At 43.6% G+C, this 19,228-nt stretch overlaps 1 protein-coding gene across 1 annotated transcript; it reads left to right on the top strand.

Annotated features, from left to right (window-relative positions):
- The first annotated feature begins 4,925 nt into the window (after positions 1–4,925).
- On the top strand, positions 4,926–18,322 carry LOC135553033 (polycystin-1-like protein 2). The gene is made up of 14 exons (XM_064985093.1): positions 4,926–5,029; positions 6,264–6,393; positions 6,716–6,935; positions 7,224–7,405; positions 7,533–7,763; positions 8,048–8,226; positions 8,980–9,126; positions 9,399–9,601; positions 15,545–15,732; positions 16,114–16,249; positions 16,359–16,554; positions 16,762–16,981; positions 17,104–17,188; positions 17,799–18,322. Exons 1-14 carry the CDS (start codon positions 4,926–4,928, stop codon positions 17,843–17,845), a joined length of 2,268 nt encoding a protein of 755 aa, XP_064841165.1. The 3' UTR covers positions 17,846–18,322.
- Positions 18,323–19,228: the final 906 nt, after the last annotated feature.

Here is a 19,228-nt window from a genome sequence, read left to right as displayed (position 1 = left end):
GCAGATTGTAGACTATCATAGCTCTACCATCTATAATGGATTTGTTCATACAAGCCTCTTTGTTTTTGTGGATTTCTGTGGGGATTGTATCTACGGCCAGTACAGCATGCAGTGAAGAGGATGCAGATAATACCACTTCTATAGAATTCAAACATGTGTTCAGGAATATGGCCTATGAGTTTTCTCAAAGGCCAAAGAGCTGGTCTCAAGCCCAGGAGTCCTGCAAGGAGCGAGGAGGGAAACTTCTGAGGGATCTGAATTGCAAGACCAAGAGCTTCCTTCAGGACTTTTCGAAAGAGAGACACACAAAAAACCTCACTTGGTGGGTGGCTAAGGGTGTTATAGGGCAGTACCAGGGGCCAGTGATCGGTGAGTAAAAATACTGGTGACCCACTAGAAAATACTAGTAAACCACTCTATGCTATGGTTCCAGGGCTGCACTGTGTCAGAGGATTTGTTTGATACTGATTTCTCTATAGCTCTAATTGAAGTTACATCCATTTTTGGACATATAAATGAATGAAATGTACCCATGGGTTCTTGAATAATATGAGTTCAGTTCAAGTGTCGTACCCCATCAGAACTCAAAATTATAAGCTTGTTTTACTCCAATGTTTGTAAACAAACTAAATGTAAACAAACACTGTATAGCCTCAACACATTTTTTAAACTATAATGTTGATATCATGGATTGTCAGTCCTTGCATTCATAGCTCTGTCTATGAATTTGAGAGTGGTTACCCACTGGGCACAGATATCAGTTCAATGTCAAGTTTTGATTTAAATTTGTCAACTAACATGATTTCAGTGTAAAATAACAAAAAATATCACCATGTCATTGACTTCATGTTGGGTGAAAAAAAAGACAAAATGCTCTTACATTGATGACTTTTTTCAAAATTCAGTCAGTTTTCTACATTGATTCAACTTCATCACATGACATTCTTCTGTTGAAATGATGTGGGAACAACATTGATTCAACCAGTTTTTGCCCAGTGGGTACATTTCTCCAGCCCCATCCCTTAGCTTTTTAGTAAAACAGTGGTGGGGAATACACTTTGCTATTGTTTCAACTGCTGATTGCAGCTTTACGCTCTCTGTGAGCCATGAAAATGTAATAGATTTTGTAAATCAATGATAAAGTTGAGTGATCTTAATTAAGCCACTGCTTATGGTCTTCGTGGAATTCATGAGCTGTACAGGGGCACTTTGTCTTAACTGGAAACCCTGACAGTTACCAGTTGTGAGGCACGTCTTCACTATAGATAGATTATCAGTGTCAAATGATGTCAGGAAATCCATTATTTTTATGTAATGAGACCTATTTCCACCTGTCTTGGAACATAGTCATAGGGAAAACTTAGAACCAGGCTTTCACACTATTATTATAACTATAGTTCAGTTCAGATCCGTCAGCTATCATATAAGGACATTTTAAATTATACATTTTTTTGGAAAACCGAATGTTAAAATAACAGTGTTATATGGAAAACAGTCAATTTCATAGCTTTTCAATAATTGTTTCATGTGTCTGTAGTGTATAATGCTACAGGAGAGAATGGTACTTCGAAGAGTAATGAGAGGGTCCCGCTCCTCTGCACCTATGTGATGATGGATCCCTTTCAGCTGGTGACCTCAACCAACTGCAGCGCTCGGCGTGGCTTCCTCTGCACCCTGGGTACAGCATCTTCAATAACCCCATTTTAACACGTTTTAAAAAATGTGTCCTGATCCTTATTGTAAGCAGATATGCTGCAGCATTTTCTTTCGTTATTTAACAATAGTGTAGAGGCCTCACTGATATAATGAATGAAATCTGTGCTGTACAATTCTTGTTCTACAGTTTTTAATATCTCTACAAATGCATCAAAGAGTATGGTAAGTGGCTTTTATTAGTGGCCTTTATCAGTTGGTGTAATCCTATGGTGCAGCGTCAGTAAAGTTATTGTGAATATGAATGGTTCCTGTTGACTTTTGTAGGACAAACAGGGAGCAAGTGTCAAATCAAGACACTGGAGAAGCCATCCAATTAAAGTAAACCGTAAGTTGGTGTAAAGTATGATGGCAAATTTGTTTCACGGTTTCAACCAACCATTTACTTCCACAAACTAAACTTCTCTCTCTCCTCTCCTTGTTATCCTACAGGTATGTCAAGGAGTCTGTCTAGCATGGAGAAACAAGTGACCAAGATGGATGAGCTCCTCAAGGTCAGAAATGTTGCCGTGTTAAAAGTGCAGTGTGATATTTTGTCACATCCCATTGTGCACAGACGTCAATTCATTGTCTATTCCATGTTGGTTCAACATAGTTTTATACAAATGACATGGAAACAACGTTGATTCAACCAGTGTGTGCCCAGTGGGATATTCAAAGCACTTTTTGCTATCAAAGCATTAACACAATTATAGTTTTCAGTGGTTGGTAGTTTTGCAGTCATATCCTCTGTTTTGTTTCAGGAGGCTCAAATGGAACTGGAAAGAATGGAAAAGGCTATAGGAGAGCCTACAGACGCCAACGGGGTAAAGCATCACAATAACGATGGACATGTATTAAGTTGGGTGTGGTCAGTGGAGTAGATGACAAAGTTTAAGGCCACTGGACCTTTCCGTCAAAGTGCTCTCTCTCTCACCACAGAGATATATTATTATCAAATCAGCAAACAGTGAATGTAATTAAATAAGTGATACTGCTGTATCTGGTCAATTTGGACCTAACCTGTACCCTCCCCCAGCAGAAAAAGTACCTTGAGCTTCTACTACATGGAACACAGATGCTGTTTCCAAGTGCTTTGAGATTAGACAACACAACAGCTAGCCTCCTCATCAACTGTGCTGGGGGTGTCATACTCCTCAAAATGAAAAGATGTAGCGAGGACAGTGACACTAAAGTGGTGGGTCAAGCAATGATCGCATAGTTGTACCACAGTAGGTGCACGTAAAATGTAAATGTTGGATTACATACTGAATACCTAATGTACTGTACATACTAAAAACCTAATGTTCATACTCTAAACCTAATGTGCTGTACATACTGAAAACCTAATGTCCATACTCTAAACCTAATGCAATGTGCTGTACATACTGTAAACATATAGATCTGTTTTTAGTGTTGTGACATATGACAATAGAGAGGGCATTTTGCTGATGCTATGCTGTCTTCAAACAGGACAAGGAAATGTTTGATTTGACCTTTGAGATTTATAAGACGGTAAGCTTAGTAATGACCACAGAACTAAATGAGGCCTTCATCGTGAAGCACCCAACAGGCAGCATCTACCAGATCAGGTCAGTGTTTTACACCTGGGCCTCCACCATCTTACTCATTGGTATAGCCGCCAATTCTACACTCGTAGAAAAAGGGTTCTAAAAGGGTTCTTTGTACAAGGAAATGGTTCTACTAAGAATAGTTTTTTGAAGAAACCTTTTTGAAAGAGAAAAGTTCTTTGTAAGGCAAAGAGTTCTACCTAGAACCGTTTTCATCCTAAGAACCATTTTCTGGAAGAAAGGGTTATTTGATGATTGTTTGGAAGTCAAGACAGATTCCTTGGAAGTCAAGAAGGGTTCTTCTGCATAGGACCCTTCTGAATCTGAATAACCTGTTTTCTTCTTTTTTTTCTTTCTTCCATTAAAATATTTCCTGAGCATTAGTGTTTACCTCAGTCCTTAAACTTTAACATCTGGAGTTTGAATAATCTGATCAATTTAAAAATGTATGTGTGAGGTTTTAAACCACCCATATGTCAATATTTGTGTATTTACTGCTGCTGGTATTCCATTAATACTTGTACATATACAGTACTGACATAGTTGGTATCTTTGCCAGTATTTTCTGTGATTTTATTGAGCAGAGAGTAGGTGAACCAGTCTGAGTGAACCAGTATTATATTGTACGGTACACAGCAAATTGGCCAGTTTTACCTAGTGTTGATTTTTAAGTGTAGCCTTTCTAGTGATTCAGGAGTTCAATTAACGTAACACTCAGTGGTGTAAAAGATCCCCAGTGTTGGTGTTAATAACCAGAGTCGAGTATGATTGTGTCATTTTTACTCTGTGTACAGTCGTGACCAAAAGTTTTGAGAATGACACAAATATACATTTTCACAGTCTGCTGCCTCAGTTTGTATGATGACAATTTTGCATATGCTCCAGAATGTTATGAAGATGAATTGCAATTAATTGCAAAGTCCCTCTTTGCCATGGAAATGAACTGAATCCCACCAAAAACATTTCCACTGCATTTCAGCCCTGCAACAAAAGGACCAGCTGACATCATGTCAAGGATTCTCTCGTTAACACAGGTGTGAGTGTTGACGAGGACACGGATGGATATCACACTGTCATGCTGATTGAGTTCGAATAACAGACTCGAAGCTTCAAAAGGAGGTTGGTGCTTGGAATCATTGTTCTTCCTCTGTCAACCATGGTTACCTGCAAGGAAACACGTGCCGTCATCATTGCTTTGCACAAAAAGGGATTCACAGGCAAGGATATTGCCGCCAGTAAGATTGCCCCTAAATCAACCATTTATCTGATCATGAAGATCTTCACGGAGAGAGGTTCAATTGTTGTGAAGAAGGCTTCAGGGCGCCCCTGAAGACTTTTGGAGAATGGCTTGGTGTCAAGAAGGGCAGCAAAGAAGCCACTTCTCTCCAGAAAAACATCAGGGAGAGACTGATATTCTGCAAAAAGTACAGTGATTGGACTGCTGAGGACTGGGGTAAAGTCATTTTCTCTGATGAATCCCCTTTCTGATTGTTTGGTGCATCTGGAAAAAAGCTTGTCCAGAGAAGACACGGTGAGCGCTACCATCAGTCCTGTCATGCCAACAGTAAAGCATCCTGAGACCATTCATGTGTGGGGTTGCTTCTCAGCCAAGGGAGTGGGCTCACTCACAATTTTGCCTAAGAACACAGTCATGAATAAAGAATGATACCAACCACATCCTCCGAGAGCAACTTCTCCCAACCATCCAGGAACAGTTTGGTGACGAACAATGCCTTTTCCAGCATGACGGAGCACCTGTCCATAAGGCAAAAGTGGCTAAGTGGCTCTGGGAACAAAACATCAATATTTTGGGTCCATGGCCAGGAAACTCCCCAAACCTTAATCCCATTGAGAACTTGTGGTCAAGCCTCAAGAGGCTGATGGACAAACAAAAACCCACAAATTGGGTTTGACAAACTCAAAGCATTGATTATGCAAGAATGGGCTGCCATCAGTGGCCAGGAAGTTAATTGACAGCATGCCAGGGCGGATTGTAGAGGTCTTGAAAAAGAAAGGTCAACACTGCAAATATTGACTCTGCATCAACTTAATGTAATTGTCAATAAAATCATTTGACACGTATGAAATGCTTGTAACTATACTTCAATATTCCATATTAACATCTGACAAAAAATATCTAAAGACACTGAGGCAGCAGACTTTGTGAAAATGAATATTTGTGTCCATTCTCAAAACCTTTGGCCACGACTGGAGAGAAAAACACTCAAAACCACACCACTCACTATCATATTTCTCAGCATGCTCTATTGCAGGTTGATTTTCAGAATATTGTTTCAATATCTGTTTTTTTGCTTGTGCAATGATTGGTTGATTAATCTTATGCTACACGAAGATAAATAGCATACATTTTCCTAAACTAATTCAATCTGTTAGAAGTTGGACTAATTTCACTCATTTCTGAGATGGCTGTTCCAGTTTAGATGATGTAGGTAGTCCCAATAATCAATCTTTCCAACCCTGGCAGTCATTCTCAATGCAAATTGTGGGAGATTAAAAGTGTTGATTGTTGGATATCCTCACTCTGGCTGGACTCCAATAAGAACTACACCTTACTTTGCAAACCAGCATAATGTGACTTGCTGACCTAATGTGGCCTGTAAAACTGCAATTTCTTAACACCACTTAGGGTATAACTTAACCCTCAAAGAAAGGCCTTATGAAACATATAAAGTATTGTCATACAGAGATTCATTTTAAAGGCTAATAAGACTGGTGGAAACCGTTCATTGAGGTTCTAGTAAGAACTCTTCAAAGATATAAGGGTTCTCGGTAGAACCTTTTAGAGGATAAAATAGTTATTGCAGAACCCTTCATAAAGGGTTCTAACTTGCACCAAAAAGGGTTCCCCTATGGGGACAAACCAATGAACCGTTTATGGTTCTACTTAGCACCTTTTTTTCTAAGACTGTATAACTATGCATCTTGCTGTCCTCTACTTGAATGTAAGCTGTCTGACGCTTGTCTTCTTGTCTTCCTCAGCCTCACCCAATCACAAATGCATAACAAGGTTCTCGGGTCAGACGACGATGCATACATCAAGCTTCCATCTTTCTCAGCATTACATTCCTCTCTGGAAAACCACTCGGTTGTTAATGTGCAGGTGTGTACGGTAAACAACATTGATGTTGTTTCGTTGTGCAAATAGTATTTTATTCAGATATTCTTTTATTCCTCTCAGATGACCACTTTTATGGGCAACCCACATCCGTCGACTGAAAACATCACAGGAACAGTGTGTAGCCTTGTACTAAGGGATGGATTGACGGAAATCAGTGTAGAAAACTTGACAGAGCTAATTGAGGTAGGCTACAGGATAGAACAGGCCAACTACTTTAACTTTAGCCTGCTGTCATTCCATCCTCATTTCCCTAACAGAGATGAGGGAACCATGAATGCAAATAGGTTTGGCTGTTTCTCTCCCTTCTCTATAGATCGTCCTGCCACGCCCAGATGCTCCTGTGCTCTCTGGTATAACTGTATCCTTGGAGGAAGGGGCTCAGGTGGGGACCTCTTTCAACACTACAGACCCCAACATCACAGTCATATTCACCGTAGAGCCCAGTGTCAATGTGTCCATAGAACTGCTGCTGGGCCTGGGCTCCCCACCCAATGACACCCACTATAAACACCGCACCGTCCTGAGACACACAGGTAGAGGAGGACTCCATCACCATAGTTACCGCTTGGCATAACATTACACCCAGTGTGCTACTGCTTTCAGTCATTCTAGCTGTCTGGTATGTACATAGATTCACATAATATGATATTATTATTATCACATAACATGATATTTATGCTGATTCACAAGCTTTAAGACATGTCTGTCTGACATTTCACACTGTAATTGGAGGTTGGGCTCTCAAAAGGTATTGTTGGTTTTCTTTCTTAGCCTGGGTGGTACAGAGTGATCCATGTTCATAGCCTATTGTGGTCTTTCAGAGGGTTATCGCTGGCTGGTCACCCCTGAGATGTTGGAAAAGGGAACAGGCACCTGGTATGTGAATGCCAGTCTGTTTAACTCAACCTGGAGCAAGGGACTGACACTACAGATCACCACCTTCACTACTAAGTGCATGTACTGGAACACTAAACAGCTGACATGGAGCATAGCTGGCTGCTGGGTGAGGCTGCTATTAATGAGCCCTATCCCTCCTTTGTCTCCATCAGAGTATGAACAAACCTAATTGGTAAGCATCGAAATGTGTTTGTGATATTGCGAAGGCGTTTGTCTATGTTGTCTTGTTCTAGGTGGGTATACAGTCAACTCCCAGGATGACACATTGTCTGTGTAACCACCTGACATCGTTTGGGAGCTCTTTCTTTGTGATGCCCAACTACGTAGACGTGTCGCTCACAGCTCAGTACTTTGCCACAGTGAATGAGAACTATGTGGTGGTGGCGTTGCTCTCTGCCTTCTTTGGCCTGTACCTGGTCACTCTGCTCTGGGCCTGCTATGCAGACAGGAGGGCCCTCACCAGGGTGAGTTTATCAAGGCGTGTACAAACACAAATACACACACGCTCACACACACACACACGCACACTCACTAAAACAATTATTTTGTTCACAGAGGAAGATGACACTCCTGAAGGATAACCACCCATGTGCCAGTTATAACTACCTACTGAATGTCCAGACTGGCAGTCGGAGAGGGGCGGGTACCTCTGCCAATGTAAGATGGGCTGGTAACTGAGTAGATCCTTCATTCTGTGGTCAGTTTACTTAGCATAGGAATGAGCTAATTAGAGTATTTTTTTATGTAGGTGACAGTCAAGTTGGTGGGTACACAGGGAGAGAGTGAGCCCCACCACCTAAGTGACCCTGATAAACCAGTATTTGAGAGAAGGGGTGTGGACTTGTTCCTGGTGACCACACCCTTTCCCCTGGGGGAGCTGACGGGCATCCAGCTGTGCCATGACAACTCTGGGGGGCACCCCTCCTGGTAAGCACCAGGGCAGATGACACATCCCCCCCCACCCCTGTAATTATTGTGACTTGTTTAAAGTCAAGGTCAAGGCATGTTTAAAATGATTTGTGGCACTCTGAACTCTTAGGCTCAGTTAAGAATCTGCAGGGACAACTAGGACCTATAAATACTGGGCTGTTAAAGTAGTTTAGGTGTGACATTATCAAGCTTTGCTCCCCTCACCACAGGAGACCTGGTAGAGTTTCATCACAATGACACTTCAAAATATCATCCTTGCCTCCTCACCTCACCTCACCTTGTCACCTCCTCTCCTCCTGTTTAATACCTGTCTTAAAGGTTTATCTCAATATCAAATCATTTCTGGGTAACAATTAAGTACCTTACTGTGATTGTTTTCAATTCAATTGTCAATAAGAAACAAAATAGCTTCTTAGCAAAGGATTTTGCTAGGACTATCTTTGGAGTGGGAAGGGGAAAACTAGCTGTTATTAACAGAGAGGTTTGGAACTCTATTTCTTATTGGTCTGTTGTCTCCAGGTAGGCCAAAACTCCATCCCACCAAAACAGGCTGAAATGTATTTTTAAACAGTTCTTCCACTAAAAAGGCATTATCATCAATTTCACAGTATTATTCCAAACTCATAATGTGGAAATATAAAACACAGTGAAATCACATTTTGACTTCACTGGGACCTTGAAGAATCTATTTCTCTACACAGGGAATAATAAGCAGTTTCCTGAGTGTAACGTCACGTTTCCTCCCACCAGGTATCTCAACAAGGTGACAATCCAAGACCTGCAGAGACAGAAGGTTTGGCATTTCCTATCCTCATCATGGCTGAGCTCCGACAGGGGGGAGGGGCTGACCAAGAAGACCCTCAACGCTGCCAAGAAGAATGAGATCAGAAGCTTTAGGTGACTGACCACTGGTAGAATACAATGTTACAACATGTACAGTATGTAGAGGATTTCTAGGCTAGATCAAACATCTTGCAATGTGTCATGGAGTCCTGTGTGGCTCAGTCGGTAGAGCATTTGCAACGCCAGCGTCGTGGGTTCTTCCCGACCACCCATATGTATCCTGGCCCCAGCCGACTTGTCTTTGGACAAAAGCGTCTTAAATTTTGTATCCTCGTCTAATTTTCCAATGTAATTCCTTTAAATGTCCCACACTTTCTATGTCCCAGAAATATTTTCCAGACCAGGACGTCGTCAGGCTTTAGAGATCAGCACATCTGGGTGTCCATCGTAGACCCTCCCTGGCGTAGCCCGTTCACCCGAGCACAGAGGGTGTCCTGCTGCATGAGCCTCCTGCTCTGCACCATGGCCATCAACATCGCCTTCTGGAAGATCCCCAAAAACCAGCAGTCTCCTGTCATCTTCACCATTGGTAAGTCCAAAAATGTTACGAGAATTTTAAATCTCAATGATGATACAATCGCTTTGACTAATTCCCCCTGGGTTGTAAAAGCTCGGGTCAATAGAAATTAGGGAAGGACTCAGATTCTTCAAAAAAGGTTATTTGTGGTTTATTCATGAGAGCTCTAAAGACAAAAATGAGGACCCAGTCCTTTTATAATACACTCTACAATTCCTCTCTTTAGGCTACTCCCAACTCAAACAACCAGTCCTTTTATAATACACTCTCACATTCCTCTCTTTAGGCTACTCCCAACTCAAACAACCAGTCCTTTTATAATACACTCTCACATTCCTCTCTTTAGGCTCCTCCCAACTCAAACAACCAGTCCTTTTATAATACACTCTCACATTCCTCTCTTTAGGCTCCTCCCAACTCAAACAACCAGTCCTTTTATAATACACTCTCACATTCCTCTCTTTAGGCTCCTCCCAACTCAAACAACCAGTACCTTTATAATACACTATCACATTCCTCTCTTTAGCCTCCTCTTGGTTAGAAAACCTCTGAAGGTTTTCTATGATCTGTTTTACAACTTCACTCTGCTTACATCCCTACTAAAGACTATAATACCCAATTATTATAATTCTAACAGAGCTACACACATCCTCATATTATGTTCTTATGATTCTCAAACATTTCACACTATTATACAATTTCAGAGTGGAACACTTTAGCCATTACAACATACAAATGATTATATCAATAGAGATACAACATTGTACTGGATAAGTCCTTGATGGTGAGTCAATCAGTCCTCTTTTGTAACTGTGCCGTTCATATTTGAGCCCACATCTAATGAGCTGCCTCTGGTAAGGATGGGAAATAATGAGCGGCCTCTGATAAGGATGGGCAATAATGAGCTGCCTCTGGTAAGGATGGGAAATAATGAGCTGCCTCTGAGAAGGATGGGAAATAATGAGCTGCCTCTGATAAGGATGGGAAATAATGAGCTGCCTCTGAGAAGGATGGGAAATAATGAGCTGCCTCTGATAAGGATGGGAAATAATGAGCTGCCTCTGAGAAGGATGGGCAATAATGAGCTGCCTCTGATAAGGATGGGAAATAATGAGCTGCCTCTGATAAGGATGGGAAATAATGAGCTGCCTCTGAGAAGGATGGGCAATAATGAGCTGCCTCTGATAAGAATTACACTATTAACTATTACACTCAACTGAACGACTCGATTAGCGTAGTGTCAGCTAGCTACATAGTTGTCTTCGTATCCAAGATAATTGTGCAGTTTAGAGTGTGTAGACTTAGAGTGATTATCTTAATTTACCGAGGTTAGCTAGCCAGCTATTTGTCGTCCTTAACGTAGGAAATGCTGCTAGCTAGCTAGCCAACAGCTAGCCAACCTCTACCGAATTGAACTCCAACTACCCGGTCAACATTCCGCGTCGTTCCACAGGTAGTATCACATTTTCATTTCACTTCATTACAGTACAACGGTTTGATTTGTTTGATCGTAGCTAGCCAGCTACATAGCCGTCTTTGTATCTAAGACAATTGTGTAGTCTAGAGCGATTTTCTAGGTTAGCTTTCTAGGTTAGCTGGCCAGCTATTGTCGTTCTTCTACTGTTTGAATAGCAGCACCGTAGTAACTATTACAGTACAACGGTTTGTTTTGTTTGATCGTAGCTAGCTAGATACATAGCCGTCTTTGTATCTAAGACAATTGTGTAGCCTAGAGCGATTTTCTAGGTTAGCCAGCCAGCTATTGTCGTTCTTTTAAGTAACGGAACGCAATCAACCTTGCTAGCTAGCCAGCTAGCCCCCGAATAGCAGCACTGTAGAAACTATTACACTCGACGGAACGACTTGATTAGTGTAGTGTCAACATCGCAGCCACTACCAGCTAGCCTACTCCAGCAGTACTGTTTCATTTCAATCATTTTAGTCAATAAGATTCTTGCTACGTAAGCTTAACTTTCTGAACATTCGAGACGTGTAGTCCACTTGTCATTCCAATCTCCTTTGCATTAGCGTAGCCTCTTCTGTACCCTGTTAACTATGTGTCTATCTATCCCTGTTCTCTCCTCTCTGCACAGACCATACAAACGCTCCACACCTCGTGGCCGCGGCCACCCTAATCTGGTGGTCCCAGCGCGCACGACCCACGTGGAGTTCCTGGTCTCCGGTAGCCTCTGGAACTGCCGATCTGCGGCCAACAAGGCAGAGTTCATCTCAGCCTATGCCTCCCTCCAGTCCCTCGACTTCCTGGCACTGACGGAAACATGGATCACCACAGATAACACTGCTACTCCTACTGCTCTCTCTTCGTCCACCCACGTGTTCTCGCACACCCCGAGAGCTTCTGGTCAGCGGGGTGGTGGCACCGGATCCTCATCTCTCCCAAGTGGTCATTCTCTCTCTCTCCCCTTACCCATCTATCTATCGCCTCCTTTGAATTCCATGCTGTCACAGTTACCAGCCCTTTCAAGCTTAACATTCTTATCATTTATCGCCCTCCAGGTTCCCTCGGAGAGTTCATCAATGAGCTTGATGCCTTGATAAGCTCCTTTCCTGAGGACGGCTCACCTCTCACAGTCCTGGGCGACTTTAACCTCCCCACGTCTACCTTTGACTCATTCCTCTCTGCCTCCTTCTTTCCACTCCTCTCCTCTTTTGACCTCACCCTCTCACCTTCCCCCTACTCACAAGGCAGGCAATATGCTCGACCTCATCTTTACTAGATGCTGTTCTTCCACTAACCTCACTGCAACTCCCTCCAAGTCTCCGACCACTACCTTGTATCCTTTTCCCTCTTGCTCTCATCCAACACTTCCCACACTGCCCCTACTCGGATGGTATCGCGCCGTCCCAACCTTCGCTCTCTCTCCCCCGCTACTCTTTCCTCTTCCATCCTTTCATCTCTTCCCTCTGCTCATACCTTCTCCAACCTTTCTCCTGACTCTGCCTCCTCAACCCTCCTCTCTTCCCTTTCTGCATCCTTTGACTCTCTATGTCCCCTATCCTCCAGGCCGGCTCGGTCCTCCCCTCCCGCTCCGTGGCTCGATGACTCATTGCGAGCTCACAGAACAGAGCTCCGGGCAGCCGAGCGGAAATGGAGGAAAACCCGCCTCCCTGCGGACCTGGCATCCTTTCACTCCCTCCTCTCTACATTTTCCTCCTCTGTCTCTGCTGCTAAAGCCACTTTCTACCACTCTAAATTCCAAGCATCTGCCTCTAACCCTAGGAAGCTCTTTGCCACCTTCTCCTCCCTTCTGAATCCTCCTCCCCCCCCCCTCCTCCCTCTCTGCAGATGACTTCGTCAACCATTTTGAAAAGAAGGTCGACGACATCCGATCCTCGTTTGCTAAGTCAAACGACACCGCTGGTTCTGCTCACACTGCCCTACCCTGTGCTCTGACCTCTTTCTCCCCTCTCTCTCCAGATGAAATCTCGCTTCTTGTGACGGCCGGCCGCCCAACAACCTGCCCGCTCGACCCTATCCCCTCCTCTCTCCTCCAGACCATTTCCGGGGACCTTCTCCCTTACCTCACCTCGCTCATCAACTCATCCCTGACCGCTGGCTACGTCCCTTCCGTCTTCAAGAGAGCGAGAGTTGCACCCCTTCTGAAGAAACCTACACTCGATCCCTCCGATGTCAACAACTACAGACCAGTATCCCTTCTTTCTTTTCTCTCCAAAACTCTTGAACGTGCCGTCCTTGGCCAGCTCTCCCTCTATCTCTCTCAGAATGACCTTCTTGATCCAAATCAGTCAGGTTTCAAGACTAGTCATTCAACTGAGACTGCTCTTCTCTGCATCACGGAGGCGCTCCGCACTGCTAAAGCTAACTCTCTCTCCTCTGCTCTCATCCTTCTAGACCTATCGGCTGCCTTCGATACTGTGAACCATCAGATCCTCCTCTCCACCCTCTCCGAGTTGGGCATCTCCGGCGCGGCCCACGCTTGGATTGCGTCCTACCTGACAGGTCGCTCCTACCAGGTGGCGTGGCGAGAATCTGTCTCCTCGCCACGCGCTCTCACCACTGGTGTCCCCCAGGGCTCTGTTCTAGGCCCTCTCCTATTCTCGCTATACACCAAGTCACTTGGCTCTGTCATAACCTCACATGGTCTCTCCTATCATTGCTATGCAGACGACACACAATTAATCTTCTCCTTTCCCCCTTCTGATGACCAGGTGGCGAATCGCATCTCTGCATGTCTGGCAGACATATCAGTGTGGATGACGGATCACCACCTCAAGCTGAACCTCGGCAAGACGGAGCTGCTCTTCCTCCCGGGGAAGGACTGCCCGTTCCATGATCTCGCCATCACGGTTGACAACTCCATTGTGTCCTCCTCCCAGAGCGCTAAGAACCTTGGCGTGATCCTGGACAACACCCTGTCGTTCTCAACCAACATCATGGCGGTGGCCCGTTCCTGTAGGTTCATGCTCTACAACATCCGCAGAGTACGACCCTGCCTCACCCAGGAAGCGGCGCAGGTCCTAATCCAGGCACTTGTCATCTCCCGTCTGGATTACTGCAACTCGCTGTTGGCTGGGCTCCCTGCCTGTGCCATTAAACCCCTACAACTCATCCAGAACGCCGCAGCCCGTCTGGTGTTCAACCTTCCCAAGTTCTCTCACGTCACCCCGCTCCTCCGCTCTCTCCACTGGCTTCCAGTTGAAGCTCGCATCCGCTACAAGACCATGGTGCTTGCCTACGGAGCTGTGAGGGGAACGGCACCGCAGTACCTCCAGGCTCTGATCAGGCCCTACACCCAAGCAAGGGCACTGCGTTCATCCTCCTCTGGCCTGCTCGCCTCCCTACCATTGAGGAAGTACAGTTCCCGCTCAGCCCAGTCAAAACTGTTCGCTGCTCTGGCCCCCAATGGTGGAACAAACTCCCTCACGACGCCAGGACAGCGGAGTCAATCACCACCTTCCGGAGACACCTGAAACCCCACCTCTTCAAGGAATACCTAGGATAGGATAAGTAATCCTTATCACCCCCCCTTAATGACTTAGATGCACTATTGTAAAGTGGCTGTTCCACTGGATGTCAGAAGGTGAATTCACCAATTTGTAAGTCGCTCTGGATAAGAGCGTCTGCTAAATGACTTAAATGTAAATGTAAATGTAATGGGAAATAATGAGCTGCCTCTGATAAGGATGGGCAATAATGAGCTGCCTCTGATAAGGATGGGCAATAATGAGCTGCCTCTGGTAAGGATGGGAAATAATGAGCTGCCTCTGAGAAGGATGGGCAATAATGAGCTGCCTCTGGTAAGGATGGGAAATAATGAGCTGCCTCTGAGAAGGATGGGCAATAATGAGCTGCCTCTGGTAAGGATGGGAAATAATGAGCTGCCTCTGAGAAGGATGGGTAATAATGAGCTGCCTCTGAGAAGGATGGGCAATAATGAGCTGCATCTGATAAGGATGGGCAATTTTACTCTCCACTCAAATAGAAATGGGACATTTTGGCTAACGGAAAAAGGTTTTTCTACAGTAAAAAGAGAGCAGTGCAGTACATGGGAACTACGATTAGCCTGCAATATGGATGGTAACATATCAGATTTTTAGATGCAGCTGCGTCAAGTATCAAAGATAAGGACTGGTCTCAATTATAAGTGCAAGGTGCCACTCAAGGCTCTTTTCTCCTTGGTGTTCACAGAGTTACAAGGACTAGTAGTTGTAGGCAGTGGATGGCTCTTCATAACCCTTCAATAGACAACGTTTCAGCCACATTCCGTTGACTATCCAGACCTGAAAGACCTTGTCACACAGCACAGAGTGGTTATTCAATGACCCCAAGCCCTTGATAAACCTTTCATATGGCTAAGGAATACTTGACCCAGAACAACACAACAAGTGTTCAGACATTGAATGATAGATTGAGTGATATAGCCTCTGTTATTGTGCCTTGACTCCATAATGGTGTGTGCTTTCATGTCCCAGGGTCGCTGGAGGTCACTTGGGAGGAGATCATGGTGGGGGTGGAAAGCGGTTTGCTCATGTTCCCCATCAACATCCTCATCATCACCATATTCCGCAGTATCAAGTCACGAGTTGCCCAACCAAAGGAGAAGAACCACGATATGCAGGGCCTGAAACCCCTCGCTGTTACCATGCCAACCATTCTTAAGGTCCTCTCTTTCCATTTTCAAAATAAAGTGTTGCTGCTGTGTTATAGTTCTGCTCCATACTTTGTCCATAACCTTCAAACACTCCCGTCGTTTATTCCTTTCAGCTGGGCCTTCCTTTTTTCTTAACTCCAAGTCCATACAATATCTTACTGGTTATAGCAACCATTAAGATTGGTATTTGGTATTTTATTAGGATCCCCATTATCTGTTGCAATAGCAGCAGCTACTCTTCCTGGGGTCCACAACATAATACAAAACAGAATTAGACAAGAACAGCTCAAGGACAGAACTACATACATTATTAAGATTGGTACTAGCAACTGTGTTTATGTATGTTCTTTCCTTAAGTACTGTATTCCTGTGTGCTATGTCCCTATCTAGGACACAGAGGAGATGGTGAATCTGCTCTGTAAGAGCCAGAAGAACAAAGTGCCTGAGTTAGAGAAGAAGCTGGAGTCATGCGATGAACTTTGCTCAGCCTTGGGCAGAGTGCAAGGGGTCATTCAGCTTATGCAAGGTGCTTCACTGACACTGCAAGAGCAACCTTACAAGTCACACAGGTGTTGACGTCATTGTAATTGTTGGAGATGTCCTAAGATTTGATGTGTCTGCCTACGTATCACTAGGGTTGAGTGAGGGTGACCCACACTGGGTCTACTGCAGCAAGTTTGTCCTGTACTTCCTCCACCACCTGTCCATGTGCCTGGAGCGGCTGGATGAGAGTGCCTTCCCCACCCCAGAGGCCCGTCAACACATCCTGAACACCGTCCACCTGCTGCAGAAGATGTCCGAGATGGTTTTCACCAGCCACATGGCTTACAGGTTGGACAATATACCTGTGCAGAGAAGGGAATATAAATAACGGAATTAAAAGTTAAGCTTTTCAAAAAATAACTTTACACGTCATTCCCTTCCTCTCAATTTCCAATCAAGTTTAATTGCTCTCTATTTGTGTGAATATCGTTGTCATACATTACTCTGACCAAGTACCTAAACAGATCTGTGTTTCCTCTGTGCCTCCTCTCCCAGTCCTCCCCGTGTTGCTAGGGAGAAAAGGAAAAACTCAAGCTGCTGGCTGCCCTGGTGGTTTGTGTTTGTGGGCTGGTTCTTGCTCGTCTCCATCAGTGTGGTGTCCACGTACTTTACCCTGATGTATGGCTTTGCCTATGGGAGGGAGAAATCCATCCAGTGGGTTATCTCTCTGGCCATGTCCCTCTTCCAGAGCATCTTCATCCTGCAGCCTCTTAAGGTAAGACCAGGGCACTATATCTTACATGAAGAACATAGTCCTGAAGTTCTGTTCAATCAATCAGTCAATCATCAGCAGACGTAAAAACAAGAATTTTGTTTGATTCTTGGGTTTATTCTCAGGTAATTGGTATGGCAATCTTCTTTGCCCTCCTCCTCAAACCAGTGGCAGTAGAAGACAGTGAGGAGGTTGGACTACTCCTGAAAGGTAAGATCCTCGAGCACAGAAGACCTACTGTACAGGGCTCTCACGAAACCCTTATGCTTGACCTTAGTGTCAGTTTTACAAAGGCATAATTGATCTGGGTTTGTCAGTACTAGTACTCTGAAAAGGCAATTACAAAATGACATCAACCCAACTCTTAGTATTGATTAGAGGTTTTACAGAGAGAGAAGGGTTAAAGTCAGTATCTAAAGGCACTGTCGTAGAGAGACAATGACATTGTCTTCATGTCCTACTCTCGTGCAGATATACGACAAGCCTTGGATATGAATGGCTTCTGTCAAACTATTGAAACCTGTCTGTTCAGCATAATTAATGGTATATGCATTTTAGACTGGAATAGAGCTGTAAGTCTGTTTTACTCTCAGATAGTAGGAGAAGCATAGTGTTTTGCTGCCATTTTGGCCAGGCCTCTAGTGTAAAATATATGTTTAATATCGTTGAGACTAAGCTAGTAAAATAAAGGTACAAATATCTAAAAACCTGTGTTAGTATACCACACCATGTCAGGCTTACAGGGATTCTGTTGAGCTTCCCTTCTGAGATGTTGAAAAGAAAAGTCCTCACAAAGAGGCCTGTCTTATCTGTTTTACAGAACAACAGGAGATGTGTAAATTGTACTCCGGTAGGGAGATACACTGAAGAAACACAATTTAGCTCTACATGCTGTCTCCAGAGGATTGATGGGGTTGGAAGACCTGATGCCCTACAACAGACATCCTCTGCTCTGCTGCACTGACTATCAACGTGGCAAACTGAGAATATGAGTTCTTTGAAAATATAGTTGTTATGTTTTTATTGAATACTTGTTACTCTTATCTTATAAGAAATGTATAAGGCATAATATGTATGAATGTACTGAAAACTACTGTATCATTTGAAATTGTAATATTTAGTAATAAGCTGATAGTTAGAAACTTTTGTTCCTGTGGATTGTATGAAGTTACTCAATGTATGGAATTACTCTGCTATATTTATTTGATCACAAACCGCTGATATATTATTTTACACTGTACATTTATATTTACTTTTAAGTAACATACAGTCACCTCCAAAATCATTGCCACCCTTGATAAAGATGAGAAAAAAAGACTATGAAATAAATAATAGAAAACCAGAGCTATATTGAATGTTTTCTGATATTAAATAACACATTGGGAATGATCTTAGACCACTCCGCCATACATAATCTTTCCAGATCCTTGATATCCTTCGGTTTGCGCTCCGGACTGCACTCTTCAGTTCAAACCACAGGTTTTCAATGGGGTTCAAGTCCGAAGACTGAGATGGCCTTTGCAAAATGTAGATTTTCTTGGTCAATTTATAATTTCTTTGTGGATTTTTATGTGTGTTTGTGGTCAATGTCTTGCTGGAACATCCACTTTTAGCCAAGTTTCAGTCTCTTAGTAGAGGGAACCAGGTTTTTGGCTAAAATGTCCTGCTACTTGGTACAGTTCATGATACCGTTCGTTGACCTTAACAAGGTCTCCAAGACCAGGAAGCAAAACCGCCTAGGCATGGGGTTATTTTCTGCGTATGCATCTTTCTTTCAAAGCCAAACCCACCACTGGTGTGCATGGCAAAATACCTCTATTTTCATCTCATCTGACCATAGCAACTTGGTGTCAACCCTTCCAAATAGACTTTTGGCATGGAAGTGGCATATAATGGTAGATTTGGAGACTTGGTGACCCCAAGATGCGGTTATGTTCTGTCATTCTCCAACTGTGGCCCTTGGACATTTATTTCATCCCAAACCATCTTCATCACTGCGAGTAGGGACACGGCACTCTTGGGTCCTTTACCAGGCAAGTTCACCACACCAGCTCCAGTGGTTTTAAACTTCTTAATTGTTTCCCTTAATAGTGATTAGTGGTATATATGGTAGTACCTCTTTTTTTTTATACCCCCGTGAAAATGGGAAGCCCTGGAAGATACAGTTCCTTAAACTGAGATTATTATTTTATTAAGTAGAATGTTAATGCAAATAGATTTTTATTGATGAGAATTTTTACGGGTGCCAAT

Source organism: Oncorhynchus masou, chromosome 2 (genome assembly GCF_036934945.1).
Source record: "Oncorhynchus masou masou isolate Uvic2021 chromosome 2, UVic_Omas_1.1, whole genome shotgun sequence".
In the NCBI taxonomy this organism is placed as follows: domain Eukaryota; kingdom Metazoa; phylum Chordata; class Actinopteri; order Salmoniformes; family Salmonidae; genus Oncorhynchus; species Oncorhynchus masou.
Note: the sequence above shows the minus strand (reverse complement) of the source record. Positions and strands in the feature narration are given on the sequence as shown.

Bases quoted from the DNA above. Each gene is read 5' to 3' on its own strand.
- LOC135553033 (XM_064985093.1), top strand. From the start codon at position 4,926: ATGATACCAACCACATCCTCCGAGAGCAACTTCTCCCAACCATCCAGG. The intron at 6,394-6,715 runs GTAAACAACATT...CCTTCTCTATAG, and splicing joins TTAATGTGCAGGTGTGTACG to ATCGTCCTGCCACGCCCAGA. The intron at 7,764-8,047 runs GTGAGTTTATCA...TTTTTTATGTAG, and splicing joins ACAGGAGGGCCCTCACCAGG to GTGACAGTCAAGTTGGTGGG.